The sequence below is a fragment of the Tamandua tetradactyla genome, chromosome 24 (assembly GCF_023851605.1).
Source record: "Tamandua tetradactyla isolate mTamTet1 chromosome 24, mTamTet1.pri, whole genome shotgun sequence".
In the NCBI taxonomy this organism is placed as follows: Eukaryota; Metazoa; Chordata; class Mammalia; order Pilosa; family Myrmecophagidae; genus Tamandua; species Tamandua tetradactyla.
Genome location: NC_135350.1, coordinates 15,126,791 through 15,148,733, shown reverse-complemented (window position 1 = coordinate 15,148,733; position 21,943 = coordinate 15,126,791). Strand labels below are relative to the sequence as shown.

General features: G+C 39.8%; 1 protein-coding gene and 1 pseudogene across 1 annotated transcript; both read left to right on the top strand.

Moving 5' to 3' along the window:
• The first annotated feature begins 1,386 nt into the window (after positions 1-1,386).
• CYP2U1 (cytochrome P450 family 2 subfamily U member 1) lies at positions 1,387-21,797 on the top strand. Its single transcript, XM_077142598.1, has 5 exons — positions 1,387-2,190; positions 14,844-15,479; positions 17,785-17,946; positions 19,091-19,258; positions 20,046-21,797. The coding sequence occupies exons 1-5, from the start codon at positions 1,710-1,712 to the stop codon at positions 20,222-20,224; spliced, it is 1,626 nt and encodes a 541-aa protein (XP_076998713.1). The 5' UTR covers positions 1,387-1,709; the 3' UTR covers positions 20,225-21,797.
• On the top strand, positions 6,164-7,321 carry LOC143668445 (calcipressin-3 pseudogene; annotated as a pseudogene).
• Positions 21,798-21,943: the final 146 nt, after the last annotated feature.

Below are 21,943 nucleotides of genomic sequence, written 5' to 3'. Positions count from 1 at the left end.
ATAAACCAGGTGGCTGTTAGGGTTGTTAAGTTAGTCACATCTTCAAATATTTTAAGTGCGTTTTAAAACTTAAGCTGCTTGTAAGGAAAGGTCCTGTTTTAGAGAACAAGTCGGAGAACAGAATCCAGTAACATGTTGAAGATCACAACAGCAAACAAGTGGTTTAAATTTTCAAATTCCTTTCTTCAGAATTAAAAAAAAGAAACTTAAGTTGTCAACTGATGGCTAATTATAGAAGAGATGAGTTGTGTTTTTTGCTTTGGTTTGGTTTTGGTAAGCTTAAAATAATTAGTGAAAATCATGGCAAAAATAGCATTAGGAGTACAAAGCAGAATTGAAATTTAAGATATTCTACTGACATTATTTATAGAAAAAATAGGATGGATCAGAATGAATAAAGTGGACTCACAATGCTTTGATCACCCCTTTATAAGGGCAGCTTGGTGCTCATAATTTTTTAATTGTGTGAGAAAAATTCTGTAGATCACAAGAAAACTAGGCAATGAATATGTTTGTTCGTTATGATCAATACATCAGGTTGACCCATGGAAGTGACCTTTTAGTCGACAAAAACATGGTCGAAGACCGACAATTTCACGTGTCAACCTAAAATAAAGGGAAACCAGAGGATTTAGCTTGCAGAAGAAGGAAAGGAAACTCCCAGGTGCTATTATCACAGAAATTAAAAGACCAAAGTCTTTTTTTTAAGAAGTGTTAAACAATTCCACGCTTAATATTTCAACCTCAACATTTCACGTGTAATAATAACAAAGCTACCCCTCCCCCATTTGATTAATTTTCCTTTTATATTACTAGTTGCTTTTTCCACCAAATTCTTGTTTATCAATACTTGCATTAGATGCTCTGTTTTACAGAGGTCCAAAGCAGAAATGTTCTCTTAACGTTCACCTTTTGGATAAAAGGTTGGGTGTGTGTGTCTGTGTATGTGTGTGCGTGTTCTCTGGTTTTTGGCAAATTCTAAAAGCTGCACCGGTCCCTTTCCGCAGCGTTGGCTGCCTACTCCAACAAATTCTACACCTCGTCGACTTCCCGTCACCCAGCTGCTTCTGGGTGGAGGACACGGTCCTTTTTTCCGGGGAATCCTGTTTGGAACAAGAAATAACCCTGTCTTTTTGCTACTACGTCCTACAGCAAATCTGTTTCGGGGTAAGGCGGGGTCTCCACGCTCCTAATCAAGGCAGTGGTGCTGGTGTTGAGGCTGTCATCTCGGGAGCCTGTTCACCGTCGTCTCTCTAGCGCCGTGCAAAACTTGGGCACGGTTTATGCTCTCAATAGCCATTCGTTTGTCAACTGATTATTGACTCAAGGAAATGCGACAGCCAATCAAAGCGCAGGGTTCATGATGCAAACACCTTTATCTTTCGCTGGGTCACCTTTAACCTGGACCCAGAAGAGGGGCGCAACAGGACTTTGGGGGCACACCTTCAGATTGCGCATTCTGCTCTCTGGCTGACCTCTCCCGCAGGGTGGCGGGGCGCGTACGGGTTCCGTTCCGGCCTTGCTGATTGGAAGGGGCGGGGAGAATGCGGGAGGTGCAGCCAATCCGCCGCGGCTCCAGCCGCTGTCTGCCCCGCCCCGGACTTTCCTCGGGGTAGTTGGCCGCCGGCGGGTGTCCTGCGCGCAGCTGTCCTGCGGTCGCCTAGAGATAAAGGGCTGCGCGTGCTGACGTCCGCCCCTGTGCACTAGCCATGGACTCGCTCGGGCCGCCGCGATCCTCGGCAGGAAGCCCACCCTGGCCTCTGAACCTTCTGGGCGCGCCTCCCGGGCGGGATCCCACCGGTGGCGCGCTGCTGCTGTTCGGCCTCGCAGCGCTGCTCGGCTGGAGCTGGCTGCAGACGCACCGGGCGCGGGGCATCCCCCCTGGGCCCACGCCCTGGCCGCTGGTGGGCAACCTTGGTTTCGTGCTGCTGCCGCCCTTCCTCAGGCAGCACATCTGGGTGTACCGCCACGCGAGGGCCGCGGGGATGGAGACCGCGGCCCTGTGCCCGCAGGTGCTCCTGGACAAACTGGGCCGCTTATACGGCAGCGTCTTCAGCTTCTTCGTCGGCCACCACCTGGTGGTGGTCCTCAACGACTTCCACAGCGTGCGCGAGGCGCTGGTGCAGCAGGCCGAAGTCTGCAGTGACCGCCCGCGGATGCCGCTCATCTCCATCGTAACAAAGGAGAAGGGTGAGCGGGGTCAGGGGCTGTGGGATCGCGCGAGGCGGTGGACGGGGATCCAGGAGCGCCGGGGCTGCGGTTCCAGCCACCCCTTCCAGCCGCGCGCACCCTTTTGGCTGGACACCCGTGTCCTGCCTCTAAGAGGCATATCCTTCCCTGTGCCTCTAAGATCCTATCATGGATGGGACTCGTTCAGATTTCTAGATCTGAACGGGAGTAGGAAGCCCATTGGGAAATGGAGAGAGGGGATGGACTAAAAGGTGTTAAGCCACGTTCCATCCATCAGAGGATATTTACTCCTTCCCAGAAGAAGACTTCAGTGTACGTGTGATCCGGGGGAGAAACTTTGGTCACGTGGGAAATAGGGATGACTGTTCTTTTACTTCGTGAGTTTTGAGTAAAGGGAACAGAGATCTTTTCCTGTGAGATAGAAGGTCCAGAAACTGTGCTAGAGGCCTGTTAGTAAACCGAATAAGCTGGTTTTATTGCCTCTGTGATTCCAGTTTATGGCAGTTTAAATTGGGCATTTGTGCAGGTTGGGAAACATATCTGCTAAAATGGAATATCAAATTTACCCTTTCCTTAACTCTTAGCTTTTGTGTGTGTGTGTGAGTCCCTCTGCCTTCTTGTTTGGCATAGGTCCCAGACTTCTTTGTCTGAGTCACTCTTCCCCATCAAGCAGGTGTCAGTTTAAATGTCTTTTCCTCAGGGAATCCTTTTTTCACTGCTTCTCCAAGTAGGTTAGGCTCCCTTAAGAACCAGTCTCATTGCACTATGTTCTTTTCCTTCCTTGCACTTCTCAAAACTGAGGTTAAATAATTTTGTAACCTTAGTCCTGGATGTGGGTCTTCACCACTAGACTGACTTCTAAGGGGACAATATTATTTGTCCTGCCTGGCAACATAGAAGGAGCTCAACAAGTATTTAGTAAGTACATGAACTGCTACTTCCCAATCCTGCAATGTGGCATAAAGAGATCCAGGCTTTTTAGACTCTGATAAAGCCAGCATTTTGCATCAGGATTTTAAACACATAATAGTAATGATGATTATGATAGTACTGTAAATGGCCCACTGAAAAACAAATGTCCCCGTTCATACCTCACCCTCTCCTGATGTCTTCCTACAACCTAAAATTTTCTTCCAATCTCTTCACTGCCTGGAGAATTCCAATCCACTTTTAAGATTGTGCTTAAATGTCATCTCTTTGAAGAAATGTTCTGTGAGCTTCTCTCTATGATACCACTGGTCCATCACAAGCCCCCCTCCCCCCTCCCCATCCCGTTTCCCGTTATTCATCAAATCTTGCCAATTCTTACTACCAACATATATCCTGCATCCATCCACTTCTCCCCATCCCCAAAGCCTCCACCCTCATCCAAGCTACTATGATTTCTCACCTTATATTTCAGATACTTCTTAACTAGCCTGTTTCCACTCCAGTCTTTTATCCATATAGCAGCTAGAAGGATCTATTTTTAAAAAATCATGAATCAAATCATGTTCTTCCCCTTTTGAAACAAACTACTTCAAACTCTATAGCTGACCTATTGTGCCCTGAAGGAACTGGCCCCTCTCTGTCTTTTTTTTATCTCTTTCTATTCTCCTTTTACTTGTACTGGCCTTTCTGCTCCAGATGCACTAAGCTGATTTCTGCCAATTTTGCCTGCCTCAAACTATAGCATTTGAAATAATTTTCACTTGGCCACCTCCTTGTCACTCCTCAGGCCTTGAAAGCCATTTATCACCTTTTAGTCCTGTTTTACCCATTGCCCAGTACTACACCTTATTTCATTCATTGAACAATTTGAAAGTACTTAGCCTATCACCACCCCTGCCTGCTACTGAAATGTGAACTCTGTGAGGGCAAGATTTTGCTCATCTTGTTAACCACTATTATACCTCCACTGCTTGTCACACAGGAGGTAATCAAGAAGTGGATGAATGTGTGCATACATCTTTTATTGAACTTATCACATTATATTGTAATTTGTGTTGCTCACCTATCCCTTCCTCTAGACTCCGTGAAAGTCAGAATTAGATGTTCTTTTTTGTGATCCTGACAGCACAGTGCCCAAATATTAACATTTAGCATTTAACATAAATGTTAGCATGTCTGTCAAAGTGCTTCTTGGTGGGTATGTAGTTTGATTAGGAATCTATATTAAGACACTGTCTAAGCATTAGTTGGATCACTGCTTATTGTTAGATCTCTATTTAGGATGGGGCTGGGAAACTGAGATAACTTGGTGCTTCAGTGTTTTAACAAAAAATTCATTTTCCTGAGAGACATGATGTGTTAGGCAACGCTGCTCTGATATTCTAGTAGATGTGTGAATGTGCTGGGAAAGAATTCTGTGGCTGGTGAAGGTGATTGACAAGAGAAGGTAAAGCAAGAACGAAATGTCACAAAGAAAATGGTTGTGGACTGAACTTGGAATAACCATTGCTCATCTGAAAAACAAAATAGAGAGAGTTGAATTTTTTTCTAATGGAATATTTTTGAACACAAAGAATAAAAGGGAAAGAATGTCTGTTTATTTCAGGAGGCCCATTGTATTAGCCAGGGTTCTCTAGAGAAACAGAACCAACAAGAGATATCTGTAACCTTAAAAAGGTGTCTCGCACACCTGTGAGAATGGAAGTGTCCAAAATCCACAGGGCAGGCTGTGAAGCTGGCAGCTCCAATGAAGGGTCTTGATGAACTCCACAGAAAAGGCTTACTGGCTGAAGAAGCAATGAAAGGGTCTCTCTGCTTCCTTAAGTCTTCAGCTGATTAAATTTTCTCATCTGCGGGAGACATACCCTCAGTTGGTCACAGATGTAATCAGTCCCGGCTGCAGTCATCTGACTGATGATTTAATACACCAGCCTTCTGGTTTATTAACCAGCCACAAAATATCCTTGCAGCAATGGTCAGGCCAGTGCTTGTCTGACCAGACAACTTGGCCAAGTTGACACTAGAACCTAACCATCACACCCATGGGCGAAACAGCAGAAGATTTAAAAGCAGGCTTCACAGACCAAGAAATGGACAGCACAGTCAACCCGGAGAAGGGAGGCCCTCAGAGAAAAAGGCCAAGCTACCGAAACAAGATGTGTGGACCATACTACAAAAGACATATTAAAAGACAATAACTTTATTACATATTGATTGCAAGGCAGTTTTGAAGAATTTCCTGTCAAAGGCTAGTACAGAGGATATTTCATAAACTGGAATGTGCATAGAAATGCTGGAAATCATTAGCTTAGCTTATTTGTCATAAGTTGTATAAGTGGGAATGATTATATTTGGATTTTTCAAAATCTCCTAATTAGATTGTTGTCCTTTCATACTCATAAAAGCTGTAGTAAGCCAGAAAGGCCGTAAAGATATTTTATACCAGCTTTGATCTACATCCTCAATCATCAACCTGATTGTTTTCCTGGGCAGGAAAAGAAAATCAGAGGCAAGGCTACTAAAACAACGCTTCAGCTTAAGTGTAGTCTATTTCTTATCTTCTAAAAAATTTCTGCACATCACATTTTTTTAAATGCACGTTTATTGAGATATATTCACACACCATACAAACCATGACAAAGTATGCAATCAATACACATCACATTTTTATTATAAAAACATTTCAAATGTAAAGTTCAAAGGACAATATAAACTCATTTATCCACCGCTCAGATTTGCTTCAGATCCATAAACAATGTTAAAAAAAAAACGCACATATCGGCGCCAGACGCAGCTGGCGTCACCGCGGAGGCGGCTGCTCCTGCTGGCCCGGCAACCGCCCCTGCACGCCACACTTGCCTCTGCTCTCCTCGCCTCCTCGGCTCTCGGCTCTCGGTCCCTGGCGTCCCCCTGCTCTACCCCGCGCCTAGCTTCTGCCGAGCGGCGCCCGGGCGCCTCGGGCCTCATTCCTTCCTGCAGTAGCCGGGTGCGGTGTTTAAGTGCCTGAACTTTAAAAACAACCTAGAATTTAAAAAACGGGAAAAAACTGCTTTTAAAAAATTTTTCGTTTGCTCTATTTATTATAATAATTATTATTATTATTTTGGTTTTTTACTTTTTTATTTTTTTAAGAGCTGCTTTTAAGGGATAATGCTAAGGGACACTATGAAATCGTGCAAAGACAGCCAGTCAAATCTCTGTAGCTGTGACCGAGAAGAGGAAGAAGAGATGGTTTTGGGTGAAAATGAAGATGATTTGAAAGAGATGATGGATTTAAGTGATCTGCCTACCTCACTTTTTTGCTTGCAGTGTCCATGAAGCTGTGTTTGAGGTACAAGAGCAGGAGAGTTTTAAGCATTTTTTTTTAACCATCGATGACATTCCAGTTGTTTAATAGCTTTAGAAGAGTCAGAATTAATTTCAGCAAAGCTGAAGCAGCAGCAAGAGCTCGAATAGAACTCCATGAAACAGACTTCCATGGGAAAAAGTTGAAGCTGTATTTTGCACAGATACAAATGTCCACTGAAACACGAATCATATTTACTTCCGCCGCAGCCTGTCAAACAGTTCCTCATCTCTCCTTCAGCGTTTCCTCCGCTGGGATGGAAGTGGAGCGAGAATGTAAGTAAAAGTTATGACTTACTCTGTGCTGTTGCCAAATGGGACCAGGAGAGAAATATGAACTTCATGCAAGAACTGAGTCAACCCCAAGCGTGGAGGTTCATGTCTGTGAAAGTGAAACTGAAGAGGAAGAAGAAACAAAATACCCAAACAAAATTATCCAGACAAGGCGCCCCGAGCCTCCAGCCACAGCACTGGATGAGCCCCTGACCTTGGACTGTGTTACCGAAGTAGCTGCCATCGTGGGCTTCAGTAACGGAGATGGCGCCCCTGCGCTGATGCGTTGCTGCGAAGGCTGTGGCTGAGACTGAATGAATGGAACTCAGTGTGGCTTTTCACCTGGCTTCACCTGCGGACACGACGGTATAGACAGCAGCAGGTTTTACCTGTTCAAACATTTTAACTGATATTCTAAACGACACTTCAAAGAATTAGCCCCCAAATGTGGCAACTCTTGACCATTTAAAAATAGTAGTAAGTTAGGATAATGGCTTTTTTTCTTCCCAACAGTGTTAGTTTCTCCGCTTCTGTTTAACATGAAATTCCCCCAAAAAACTCTGAAACTATAGTTATAGTCACCCAGCACACAAGCATTTTTATGAATTTAAAGATAGTCTTATAATTTTAATAAACTAGTGTGGGTATTTTCATACTGGTAAATTAGCTTATAATTTATTGATCAGTTTATATTAAATTTTTGCATTAAAAGAAATCTGAAATATAGAATAATTCATAGAAAATTATTCTTCTTAAGGTATTTTTTTTTTTAACTTTGGGGAAGAAATGCCTAGTTCACTTTGACTATCAGAATCAAATGGCTCAGGTCTAGGTGCAGGTTGTTCTCTTCCCTCTAATGTATCCTAGGAAGCTGGAGGAAAATGATACACAAATCACTGTTCCTAATGTGTCCTTCCTCACTGAGGAAAGAACTGTTACTTTGAAAGCAGACATATCACTCCTGAACTTGGCTGCTTATGATTTCAGAGGGCTGCTGTTCTGCCATTTGTGACTTTGTTACAGTTTTTTTATCCTGTTACCTTTTCTAGTGTTGTGTTAACCACTAGCTCTTGAGTTTTCTATGTTATACATTCATTTGCCTATGTCATTCGTTGACTTTAGGGATTAGAAAAAGTTTTATTTACTTGATTAGAAAAAGTAATAAGATTTTCTGAAGGCCATTTTAAAATTATCTGTTTAAACCTTTTTCATCGTGCTTTGAAAGAAAAGTTTGTAGTCTTTTTCTATGGGTTAGGGAAAGAGGGTGAGATCATTTACTCAGTCATACTTTCTTTTAGGTGAAATTTTTTACCCTGACTTTAAGTCATTGTTTTTCACTGAAACAGAAGTGCTTCTCACTTATGATTCAGATAGTATATTTGGGCCTCCTAAAGTAGCAGTAGCATTTTAAAAATTCTTTGTGTGGCCTATTCAGACTTTGAAGACCCTTTTATAGAAAAGCCTTATAACTGAGAACACTTTGCTTTTGATCAGGTGGGATAGCTGACTTCCTACTCATTATGCTGGGGTTTTTTTTGTTTTTTTTTTTGATACACAGATGTCCAAGATATGTGAAGTTGGGATGTATGTGGAGGAGTTGCACACATGAGTTTGCACTAGTAAACCAAACTTCATAATGATTGCTATTCCAAAGAAAGAAAAATGCTGAAATTCAGGCCGTGGTATCTGTATATCTTTGGTGCCATGTTGTTGTGGATTAGCTGTTCTTAGCATGATAGAGTTTATTTCTGAGGGCTTAAACTATATTACAAAAAAACTTTGTTTTATTTATTTTCCTTACCCTTAAGTATGCTGAAGTACTAAACTCTCATTACACTACTAAACATAGTGTAAATTAGGTTGAAATCTGTCATGCCATAAGCAATTTATTGAGTTCAGATCGTTTGGCAGTTGAACTGCCAACCACTTAATAACTTTACTCTGAAGGTCTGAACTCAACATTGTGCCAGTTTTTTTATCTTGTTGCACCAGCCTATCATTGCAGAAAGGAGTCTATATGTTAGGAAATACAGGTATTTTCAACAGTTGGGAATTTAAAAAATCTCCTTCCAGGTGATATTGAATATAGATAATCCCTATAATTTTCTAAGTGATCAAAACCCATGATGTTTATTTGGGAAGGCTTTCTTTCACTACCTGACAATTAAGGAATATTCTATCCCTAACACAAAAGAAACTTTTTTTTTAAGTCAAGCAGTGAAATTACATGATTTTTGAATACATTCTTTTTGGGGGTGGGAATATTAAAAAAAAAATAAAAAATTTAAACCAAATTTAAATAGAGTCATTTAAGCTTTTCTGAATGGAGAACACTAATATTTTCATTCTAGGGTAATATTTCCACAAGCTGAATTCTAAAAGCAAACCACTGAATGTCTATCAAATTTCAATATTGTGAGGTCAACCATGGTCTCAGCAAGTACTAGAGCCTCTGTCCTTTTTTTGGCTATTTTATATCCAATTCAGGTAACCATCTTGCGAGACATTAGTCTCTCATGTATCTTTGGATTTCTTTTTTTTAGTTCCTGTTAATGAACCATTCTACTTTATTTCCTTCTTAAAGAAACAAAGCATATACGTCATATATTAATAAAGTATCATTTTACCTTTAGCTTTTGTTATTAAAATATTTATGCTTTATCCACATTGTGCAGTATTCCATTAAATGGACTGTATCACTTTATTTATCTGTTTCCTTCTTGATAGAAATCAGGTCCTTTCTGATTTTTGTTTGTGGGGCACTGAGTGGAAGGGCTGGAAAGGGACTATTGACTTGAGTTCTGAAACCTTTTATAGCTCAAACAGTATCATTGACAAGACAGAAGGAAAAAATACTTAACTATTAAAAGATTGACAGAGACTTAGAGTCAATAAAGCAAATTGCACAGCCATACAAATGGGAGGAGAAAGCAAATTTTGAAGAAGTCTAAAAGTAGGGATGGCTCAGTAAGTCAGTCCTGGCTATTTCAAAGGGAAACAAGATGCAAAATGAAATTAGGAAGTGAAAATGAAAGTTCATCTGGGGAATTTGAAAATGTACAAGGAAAACAAGATAACTGAAAATACAGTGAAATATGTATTTGCAATTATTATGTGTTCATATCAGGAGGCCCTGAATTCACATTAAAAAGGAATGATTTTATGACCCTAAGCAAGGAAAGGGCAAATATACTTTCTCTGCTTTTTAGGAGGGTGAAAATATTTATGTGATTAATATATAACTGTATAAAATTTGATAATGTTTACATAATTTTATTATAATATATATTTACTGTTGAAAAACATGACAGATAGAAAAGGGAAAAAGATTAAAAATCATCTGTAATCAATATTATTTTGACATAGCCATTATTGACATTATTTTTATGTCTCGCCTTCCAGTCTTTTTTCTATATGTACATGCATTTTAAAAAATGTATTTGCTTTATTAAAATGGAATCCTACCCTTTCTCTCTTTAAAATTGTTATCACTTAAAGCACTGTGAGCATATTTTCATATCATTCAATATTCTCCTATAAAACTTATAAGAGCTATGTAATTGTCCTTTGTGAGAATGTATCATATTGCATTTGGTTTATCCCATATTTGGTTAGAGATGGGTTTTTGTGTCTCAACTGCTTAGCACTCATTCTTCTGGGAAGAGTATCCTCTTGTGAGGTACTCTTAGTCCCCCAGCACCTCTCACAAGCATTAACTGTAGTTTGGACTGGACCTGCCCAATCTTTACATGAACTTTCTTCCCTGGCCAAGAGTGATAAGTCCAGGGATGGACTTCTGATCAAAGGTAGATTGATAAAAAAAAATCTTTACTCCTTCCAACAGTGATTAGTCTGGGAGATGAGCATAGAACTGAAGGGTTCATAACTACAGATCTGTTCTCACATGGTTTTGGGGTAGAGATTTATACTCATGAATACTCATGGCATCAACATCAAGCCACACAATAAACTTAAGGAGCCCCAAATTCATATCACCAGGGGGTCTGATAAGATTCATTTGACTACTTCCACAGAATTTTTCTTGTTGGAGCTGAGGAATAGCAGGCATTTCGAGATAGCTTCTTTGTGGGTAAATCTAGTTTAGTAGGAAAGAATGAAGGCAAAGAAATGTGAAAAGTAGGTATTGGGGAGAAGAATTCTCAGAGATGGTGACACCTGCCCTTTTTGTTGTGTGGTTCCAAGAGCAGATGCCCTTTTTCCCTAAACCAGTTTGAGGCAATAATCATTCCTAATGATGGCTTTGAAGCCATTTTTATTTTTCATGTTATTATCCTCCTCAAAGTCAAGTCTTTGTGCTTTTCGGGGGTAAGGATGGAGAAGATGCCAACAATTGTAGGCTGTGTCTGTTCCTCTTCTGAAACTCCTAAGATTCTATGCCATTCTGGCTTCACTGTAGGTGTTTGTCACATTTGAAACACTGAGGCCATTAATTCTGTCCATGGCACTTATCCCTACCATTCTCAGGCAATGCCTGTCTAGTCACGTCTTCTTTCTTGAACTTATTTTTTCCAATTAGTTCATGTACAAAAATGGCAGTTCTCGTATCTTAGCACCTTCTGAGAATATTTCCTCCATTTTCTTGCCTTTCCCCTTGAAGACAATTTAACCTTTCTTGAAAACACCCTCTTTAACTTTGCTCAAGTTCTTCTATTTATCTAAAATGTGTCTCTGTATTCATCCTTATTTTCAAATTACATTAGCAGCCTGGATGTCATCTCTTTTGAGAAGAGTTGACTTCCCTCAGGTAATTTGTTGCTCCATCTCCTATGTCTACACTGCGACCAAAACACCTCCAACGTACCACAGTGTATTAGGTTTGTTGGCTTACCCAGGTCCTCACAAGACTGTAAGTATCTTGAGAACAGGGACTGTGTCTTTTAAATCTATATGCTCTTAGTATCTAGAATATATAAGACTGTAAATAAATGTTGGGAGAACTGATAGAAGGGTATTTTCCTAGATGACAATGGTGAGTAGGTGATATCTGCATCTGAAAAATGGAAAAATAAAGTTTCTTGAGAAACTGTAGGAAATAGGATAAAGCAGAGATGTCTTATGAGATATCTCAAACAATGAGGGAGTAGTTAAAATTATCATCAAATCCTGAAGCTGGCAAGAGACAACTCATTTGTCCAAGAAAAGAGGAGAAGGGCCAGCAGTACTTTGCCTCTGAATACTCAGCAGGAAAAGACCTGACCATGGTTAAAGACAGTTCTTGAAGGGCCTAATCTAAGTGAAAATGTGTGTTAGACAAAGAACACACAAGCCTGGTCATCAGCAAAGTAAAACAAGAAAATTTGTCTTCTAGATGCTGGCAGAGAAAATGTATTTTATTTTACATGTAGATACACAGATAAATGTATAGCTAGAGATGCATAAACAGATATCTGAATGACATAACTTCTAAGATAGCTATAAACACACAAGTAAAATAATTAAGAAATTTAGATATATTTCTCTCCACATCAAAAAATAAAAGTCAAAATTTAAAAAGAAACATTATTGATTGTTCATATAGCACCATTCCAATAATTTTCCAAGATTTAAAAACGAAGTTGACTTTATATAGTAATAGCAAAATGCTTTCATTGTTGTCTAGTCTATAAATACACATAGTCAACATAATTACATATAACATATATAATATATATTAAATATTATATATATATAATATTGTATTTAATTAGAAAGAAATTAGGCAGATGTGCTAAATTTGAGGCTTTTTTTTTTTTGAGCAGACTTGTCTATTTCAAGGTTTTATATTCCCTTAGCACATATTCTGCATCTGAACACATTCCAACTTTTTCTCCTGGGTACACTTGATAGAATAACTTGGCAATGTCTAGTAATTTTGAAGATGTACGGGTTTTATGACTCAGAAATCTGCTCTTAGCAGCAATGCCTTCAATGTTCTGAGAAAAAAAGTATCAGTCAAGTGCAAAAAATAAAATAGTTGCATTTCATTCAGACAAAATCTTAAGAAATTTACCTCTCACGCATCCTTTCTTGGGCAAAGACTAGAGGATATACTTCAGCAAAATGAGGAATTAGAATAAGAAAGAAGACAACATGGGATCCAGGAAGTGGTTCTAACGTAGGAGAAAGTCAAAGGAAACTCCTAAATTATGGCTAATGGAAGTCATTAGAGAGTGCCTTCCCAGAAGATTTAGAGAGTAACCAGTGCGGATTTGGGCAAAAGTATGTAAGGTTCCAATGGGGATCAGTGGGAAAGAGTAAAACTAATCGGTTATCTGACATATTTGACCACATAGATTTTTATATTGAGGCATTTGAATTTATAGAGTATTAGAGATTATAAGAAAGTTAACTATTAAGCAATTTAAAAAAAAATTCATTCCAGAGCAGATTTTTAATCTCATTTTCAATTGTATCCCCAACACCCCAAAGCCCAACAAATAGTAGGCGTTCAGAATGAATGAATGGTGCATGTCCTTGAAACTAGCAAAACCAAGGTAGTTTAAAAGTGAAGAAAGCAGAAGTGTCTGAAATGATAAAACACACAATGGAAAATAAAAGGGTTAAACAGGTGATTGGAAACAGGGAATGTTTGAGAAAAATCTGATGTAATATCTGAGAGCAATTTTGTTGTATTTGATGGTGATGTATGTATGTATAATATAATATGTGAGAATCAAATAAGATACAGTTGCACAAGACGTTAATGAGTTCAGTTGTTTTTAAATTAGGACGGTTGCCAAACAACAGGCCTTTTAGATTAACTGCCAATTATTAGATTCCAAACTGGATGGTGAATGGTTCTAATCCAATTGGGTGGTTCATTTATTCACTTAATATTTGATAAGCTCCTTCTGTGTACCCAGCACTATGCCAGCTGCAGGGATTTTAATAGTGAACACAGCCAGATCTGGTTCCTGCCCTCGTATGTTATCCATTGCAAAGCTTACTTCTTTTCATAATGTTCAGAATGTGGGTATTTAGATAGTGTTTAGATATAGACGTTTCTGCCCTTAAGTGTTTTCTAAGACTGGATTCACTCTTCTGAAATACAGCGTTTTGAAATTCTCACTAATTTTGGAAATTGAGACTCACTGCTTTTCATTTCACCAGGAATCATTATCTATAATAACAGCCTTTATAGCAACTTCTCCTAATTGGATATGAGTTTTGTTGTGATTAGAAACATACCATCCTTTTGGGGATATTTCCAAGATACAATTAAAAATCTTGATTGAAAACACTGAATGAGACATTGAAGATGTATCTGGTTTGCTTAGATATTGTTTGTAGTCATAAAGGACAAGAGGAAAGAAGAGACCATTTCTTTATGTTGTTTATTATTTGACCTGTTTTTAAGTCTTTAATCCCTGATATTTTTATTCATAAATGTTCTCTCCTCCTTCTTCTCTTTCCTCATCTTAAACTATTATCATCTTACAAGAAGAATCTAAAAGCCAGAGAGAAATGGGAAGTGATCTAATCCACTTTCAGCCAGGGCCACCCAAGCTCGTTAAAAGATAAGAATCCAGCCTCGTTGTTAAGACATTCAGAGAGAGCCATCTAAGCTCTCCTTTGTAACTTATGACAATATTTAAGAACATATTAAATTGGAAAAGTGAATGTTATATTTATCTCAAATTTCCAGTTCTGCCTATGGGGACAGAAAACAGTTGGTTCTTATGCTTCAGATAAAAACTAAATTGCCTTTCTAACATCAAACCGAATAATCCCGCTTTCTTTAAAATTTATTTTATCTTATAATTCTCTTATAACTATTGTCTTATAATTTTTTAGGTTGGAATATTTCTGAAATGCCAAAAAGTAAAAGACTACTGTAATGAATACCCATAGACCTACCACCAGATGTAAAAAAAAAAAAAAATTACTAATATATTTGAATTAAAAAAAAAGAAAGAAACATATACTATCTTGATAACTAAATATTGCTTGATCATTCTGGGCTGGTGGTCTTTATCTGTGACCCTGTGTGTGAACTTTGCACAAGTGACTTAACAGAGAATACACTTCATCATAGTTCATGTTCAGCATTATCAGGTATCAGTCTCTCTCGCCTTCTGTTCTTACTGTCTTCTGTCTTATTGTAGGGATTGTGTTCTCACATTATGGTCCAGTCTGGAGACAACAGAGGAAGTTCTCACATTCAACTCTTCGTCATTTTGGCTTGGGAAAGCTTAGCTTGGAGCCCAAGATTATTGAGGAGTTCAAATATGTGAAAGAGGAAATGCAAAAGCACGGAGAAGAACCCTTCAGTCCTTTCCCCATTGTCAGCAGCGCTGTCTCTAACATCATTTGCTCTTTGTGCTTTGGCCAGCGCTTTGACTATGCCAATAGCCAATTTAAGAAGATGCTTGATTTTATGTCACGCGGGTTGGAAATCTCTCTGAACAGCCAGGTCCTCCTGATCAATATATGCTCCTGGCTTTATTACCTTCCATTTGGACCATTTAAGGAATTAAGACAAATTGAAAAGGATATCACCATTTTCCTTAAAAAAATCATCAAAGATCATCAAGAGTCTCTAGATGTAGACAACCCTCAGGACTTCATAGATATGTACCTTCTTCACATGGAGGAAGAGAGGAAACATAACAGCAGCAGCAGTTTTGATGAAGAATACTTATTTCATATCATTGGTGACCTCTTCATTGCCGGGACTGATACCACAACCAACTCTTTGCTTTGGTGCCTTCTGTATATGTCACTGAACCCTGATGTACAAGGTAATTAATACTTATTTACTTTATTCATGGCAAAACCAGGTTATTTAAATCAAGGTCAGCAACCTCTGTGATCCTGTGACTCCCAGGACTAAGCAATGTCTTCAACCTGGAAAATGAAATGGAAATTCTTGCATCTTAGAGGAAGTGCTAAGACATTAACAGCGAACCCTTATGTTCCTAGACAATGGAGCTAATGTCATAGATTTCTCGTCCCTCCTTAAAGTCTCTACAGGTCCAGTGCTCTATGAAATCTATGATAGAGAAAAACCTTTAGCGAAGGATAACATTTTAGAGGTGAAGGGGATCACTTCATCTTGTTCTGAAAATGGAGAGCAGAGGCCCAGAGAAGTTATGTGACTTTCACAAGGTCACCATATCAATACCAACAGGTAGTAAATGGAGGTGGCAGTCATGGAAGAAGAGTCCAAGGAAGGATGGTGCATTCCTTTTCTATTGCTACTGTAACAAATTGCCACACTTTCATTATCTTATAGTTCTCTAGGTTAGAAGTTCAACACAGATCTCACTGGGCTAAAAAGTAGGAGAGAATCCATTTGCTTACCAGAAATGGCTTCTAGAGGCCACCCACGTTCTGTGGCTCGTGGCCTCTTTCCTCCCATCTTCAAAACCAGTAACACCGCATCTCTCTGACCATTAGTCATGTCTCCCTCTAACTCTAAACTCAGCTAGGAAAAACTGCAATTTTTTTTTTTTTTTTTTTGCATGGACAGGCACTGGGAATCGAACCCGGGTCTCTGGCACGGCAGGCAAGAACTGTGCCACTGAGCCACCATTGCCCACCCTGGAAAAACTGCAGTTTTAAGGACCCATGTGATTAGACTAGGTACACTGAGATAACCCAGGATAACCTCCCCATCTCATGGTCCTTAATTTAGTCACATCTGCATAGTCCCTTTTGTCCTGTAAGGTAACATATTCATAGCTTCTGGAAATTAGGATGTGGATTGGGGGACCATTATTCTGCCTAACACACATGGGATTTTGCCTACCTGTAGCAGTTATCTATTTCTGAGTAATAAAGTATCATAAAATTTAGTAGATTAAAACAACAAACATTTATTACTCACAAAGTTTCTGAGAGTCAGAACCCAAGGGCCAGTTCAGCCTGGGCGATTTGGGCTCAGGGTCTGTCACAGAGATGTAGTCAAGATGTTGGCTGGAGCTGCAGTCATTTATAGGCTCAACTGGGCTGAAGGTTCCAATTCCAGAATTGCTCACTCACATGGCTCTTGACTGGAGGCCTCAATTCCTTGCCACAAGGAACTTTCCTTTGAGCTGCTTGACATGACAGCTGCCTTTCCCCAGCGGTCACTTCTGCCTTATTCACATAGACCAACTAGGTACAGGTGCCCAGGAGGGCACCATACACGGATGTGAACATCAAGAGGAGGGCACCTTTGGGAGTCACTTGGGCTACCACAGATTGTCACAGTCTTAGAGAGTCAATCTGTGTTCATACGTGTTTTCGCCTGCTAAAGCTGACAAAATGCAGTACGTAAGAAGTAGATTGACTTTTAACAATGGGAATGCCATAGCTTGCAAATTTACAGTTCTCAGGCTATGAAAATGACCCAATTAAGGCATCAACAGGATGATACCTTCTCTGAAGACCAGTGACTGGTGAGCTTGGGCTCCTCTGTCAGGTAGCAAGGCACATGATTGCATCCGCTGGTCCTTTGCTCCCTGGTTCTTTGCTCCCGGATTTCATTGTTTCAGCTTCTGGCTTTTCCATCTGTGGCTTGTTCTCTAAACTTCTCTGGGTATTTCTCTGTAAGCTTCTCTTAATTTCTACTCTCTGCTTCTGTATGCTTTATTCTCTTATAAAGGACTCCAAAAGTGGATAAAGACCCACCTTGAACGGAGTGGGTCACATCTCAATTGAAGTAACCTAATCAAATGCCCCACCCACAATAGGTCTACACCTACAGAAATGGATTAAATTTAAGAAAATGATTTTCTGGGGTACCTAACAGCTCCAAACTACCACAATAAAAGGGGATGATTCACGGTGCTCCTGAATGCAAGTGCTCTCTTTTGTCCTTCTATATATCTGTACAAAACCTGCTATCCTCCTACAAAGTCACAGAGTGGAGCAGGGTCTTTGGAACTGGCTGTCTCTACTTGCAGTACTGACCCGTGTTTCCCATCACTGAGGCTGAATCAGGGAGGTACTGGCACCTTCTCAGCAGTGCAGAAGTGGGAATGGGGAGTGTGAGGGTGAGGCAGTCTCAGCTCTCTTCTGGGCTTCCCTTCCCTGGTTTACTCTTTCCTTTTTGTTGTATAGAAAAGGTTCACGAAGAAATTGAAAGGGTCATTGGTCCTGACCGAGCCCCTTCTCTCGCCGACAAGGTCCAAATGCCATACACAGAAGCCGCCATCATGGAGGTGCAGAGGCTGGCTGCGGTGGTGCCACTCTCCATTCCTCATAGGACTTCAGAGAAAACAGGCAAGTCCGGAGCCCTCCTCCTTTGAGCACCTTTGAGGGAAGCACAGCCCCCTAACCCAGTGGAAATGAGGGGTGCTGTTTGTTTGGTGACCATTGCCGACCTTGGCCTTTCTGAGGATTTAGCATTGCATAGCAGAGAAGCAAATGGACAGGAAATGTTTCAGCCCTCAGTTGTGCATTATTAGTTGTATGGGCTTTCCAGCTCTGCTTTGTTTTATAAATAGCTGTCCTAGCCCTCAGAGCATGTAATGCTTATGCTGGCAAAACAAATTATGCTGCAATTTCAGTCGTCTTATTGGCAAAAACAACTTCAGCATCGATAAAAGTGCCTCTGAGCTCTCCTCTTGGGGTTTCAGAAGAGCTGTTATAAATGTGCAATTAAGGATTTTAGCTGGATATTATCCTACTTCAATTTGTATAACTAATTCTTCAACAGAAACAAAATATATTTAAAATTACTGCTAGAGTCGTATGTCTCAACCTCTCACCTACTGTGAAATGTTTCCATTCGATCCTGTCCTTGCTGTATAGCCAGCCATACAACTCTTTAAACATTTCTGGTAACAAGGAATTTACCTACTCTGGAGACTGCCCATTACATTGTTGCTTGAATCTATACTAAGGCAGTTGTCTGATGCAATCCCTTGTAAAGGCGATTGGATCAGGCACCAGTTTCTTTGGTGCAACGCAGATACCCTGTGTACTCAGCATCTCTTGGAGTTGTTTAAAGTACATGTTGAAGTACACAATGCCAGCCTGTGATGACTGCCTTCCTCACTATATTGTTTTGTGGTTATGAAAGACTTTGTGAACTGTCAAAATGTATGTACATATTAGTAATTTGTGTTCTTAGAGAAAATTTACTTACAGTGACCTATTATTTGATTCAGTTTTTCCCCTAATTGTCATGTTTTTATCATGTGATTTAATTCATTCATTCAACGTTAATTTGAGGACTTCCTGTGTTCTGTCTGAGACTAGATCCTGAGAAGGTGAAGAGAGAAGGATGCCAATTGATAAGAACCTTGCAAATTTAGATACTGAGCATGTAACTAGATTTTTTATTTTTGAGATAGTTTTTAGGGAGAATTAATAGAAATGGCATGTTGAATGACATTGTGTGTTTTTTGTTTGTCTGTTTTAGTGCTCCGAGGTTATACCATTCCTAAAAACACAATAATCTTACCCAACTTGTGGTCAGTACACAGAGACCCATCCATTTGGGAGAAACCACACGATTTCTGCCCTAATCGATTTCTTGATGCTCAAGGACAACTTATTAAAAAGGAAACCTTTATTCCTTTTGGAATAGGTCAGTTAAACTTTTTTTAAAATAGCATTACTTTTTAAAAGTAGAACTAAAAGAATCTTTGGTTAATTCATGTTGTTTTTAAAATGTTTCTTTTCTTTGCAAGTAATATAAGAGAAGAGGTGAATAATTTAGGCAATGAATCTCCATTATGTGCATTTCAGACCTTAAAAGCAAAATGAGAGTAGTTGGTTATAAATTTTTTAATATTACTAGAAATCTTTCTGAGCTGCCCAGCTGACTATTTGGGCCCCAGGAAACTGTTTGCGTTAAGAGTACCTTCTATCCTTCTGCTGAGTTGGTGGGTGAGAAAGTGAGTGCTCTAATCTTGCCAGCGCCTCTTTTTGATTAATGAATTATGACATTTGGGTTTCTTCTATGGAAAAGGAAAGCTCTAAAGATTACTTTCTTATCATATATTAACTTATCATTTTGCTAAGGGGAAATTCCCCTCTCCCTCTTAGTCTTTCACATAATTGGAAAGGAAAGAGATAAGTAGGCACAATGGACACAGGGTAGCCTGCCTCCTTGGATCTGGTATCTCCTTCCTTTCTAGGGTGAGGATAGGTTTTCATGAATAGAATTTAAAATGTGAACTTGTTATTTACAGATTTTTACCAGCATATATTATGAGGAGGCATGTGGTATATACGGCAGTTTTGCTTTAAAACTCTATATCTGCATCTAAAATATTCAAATTTAGGTATTTCCTATAAATCTGTCCTTTTTTGAGATAGGAAAAGGAAAGGTATTATAATCTTTCTTTTTTTTTTCTGATCTCATTTCTTAGGGAAGCGAGTGTGTATGGGAGAACAACTGGCAAAAATGGAATTATTCTTGATGTTTGTGAGCCTAATGCAGAGTTTTACATTCGCTTTACCTAAGGATTCTAAGAAACCCGTCCTGACTGGAAGATTTGGTCTAACTTTAGCACCACATCCATTTAATGTAATCATTTCAAAGAGATGAAGAAAGTCTTCAAAAAGAGATGGTGAACAGATATATAAATATGTGTCCTTCTAAACAGATTTTTCTTTTTTCAGTTGATAATGTATCCAGCAATTCAGCGTCTCCAGGGTAGGCTCGGATTAGAGAGAGATTGGAAAGCAGGTCGAGCTCACAGGAGCTTCCACCTCAGAGGATTCCTCCAGCAGGATACTTCAGCCATGTAGCCATATGTGTCTGTAATTAAAAGACAGGGTCCACAGTTCTGGATTGGAAAGTAGACAGTCTGGATTTTTGTCCCATTGGCTTCTACCAATAAGCATTTCTTCTCACTTCTCACCTCAGTCATCCCATCTGCAAAATGTAGGTAACAAAACTTGCTTTCTCTCTACTTCTAAGCACAAATGAAGGAAAAAAATGCCTCTTATGTTTTCTGAAATCACCAAAACACGTTAGGTCCTGGAGAGGAAACTCAGAAGTAGAAAGAAGACCTACCTGCAGATGTTTTAAGACTTGTGACTACAAGAAAGTGGTGTCAGATTTGAAAACTTTGTCAGAGAGGGAGATAGGTTTAGGTTATATTAAGCTGGAGTTTTTCTCGGCATAATCCATGTTGTTTTTTGTTTTGCTATCGTTACCTTTTTGTGTATGATTTTAGTTTTTAAATTTTGTTTTTGTAGACATGGGAGGCAATGGATGCTTAGCCAGTGTGTTGAAGATAAAAGAAATCAGGATTTTAGAAAGTCGTCCTATAAGGTTATTATCTGAATTTACATAACTGCCTTCTGCTTCGACTACATAACAGTAAACCTGTTGAAGAAGTGACTTCATGGCAGAATTCCTACCTGCTGAGTTTATTTGCAAAGAGGTTGCCTTGCTTCTTGACTTAAGCCCTGACTGGGGACATTGGGAATTTTGCTCCTGGGATTCATCAGGAAAGGTGTCTTCTTCCAAACTGTCCTGAACATTCCTTTCCTGTTCTTTCTGCCCCAGGCCCAGTGTATCTCATCCACGTAACCCTCAAAGTCAGGCAGGCATTCCTATTCCTTATTAATGGAATTAAACTGTTTGCAGTTCTCCATGGGGTAGGAGTCCCCTGCAGGCACTGTTTGGAAATGTGTGGGCATCAGAAAGTTTCTGCTTAACACAATGATGGGGCACTACAAGCCTCCTGCTGCCGTGGGGGCCAGGATGCTAAATGTCGTGCAATATCTAAGCAGTCCTAGACAATGAAGCAATGTCCTGCCCAGAGGCCCCCATGGTCCCCAGTGAGAATACTGCTCAAAAGCATCATGCTCAGATAAATGAAAAGTCCTTTTCTTTGCTCTCTTGCACAACTACTCTTTATATAGAAGTAATCATAGTAATAATATAAGCAACGATGTTTTGAGCCCTTTTACAAGCTGGCACCATATTCAGTATTTTATTTGTATGCTTATTTGATTCTAACAGAAACTTGATGATGAAGATACCATTTTGCAGTGGCTTAGAGAAACTAAGGAACACAGTGAAAAAGACCATCTCTGGGTTTGACATCTACCGGTCTTTGTAGCTGGAGCACACTTTCTGAACCACTTCCCTGTACTGCCACCACCTGACCTCAACTCCTCTGGTCAACTCCTCTGGCCCACACTGCAATTGTGTGGGTTGGTTTGAGCTCCTGAGGCTGGGATATCCTGCTGTTTGCCCCCTTTACGGTGCCTAGCACAGTGCCTTGCTCCTAGTGGGTGCCCAGTAACATGT

Bases quoted from the DNA above. Each gene is read 5' to 3' on its own strand.
- CYP2U1 (XM_077142598.1), top strand. From the start codon at position 1,710: ATGGACTCGCTCGGGCCGCCGCGATCCTCGGCAGGAAGCCCACCCTGG. The intron at 2,191-14,843 runs GTGAGCGGGGTC...GTCTTATTGTAG, and splicing joins CATCGTAACAAAGGAGAAGG to GGATTGTGTTCTCACATTAT. The intron at 15,480-17,784 runs GTAATTAATACT...TTTGTTGTATAG, and splicing joins ACTGAACCCTGATGTACAAG to AAAAGGTTCACGAAGAAATT.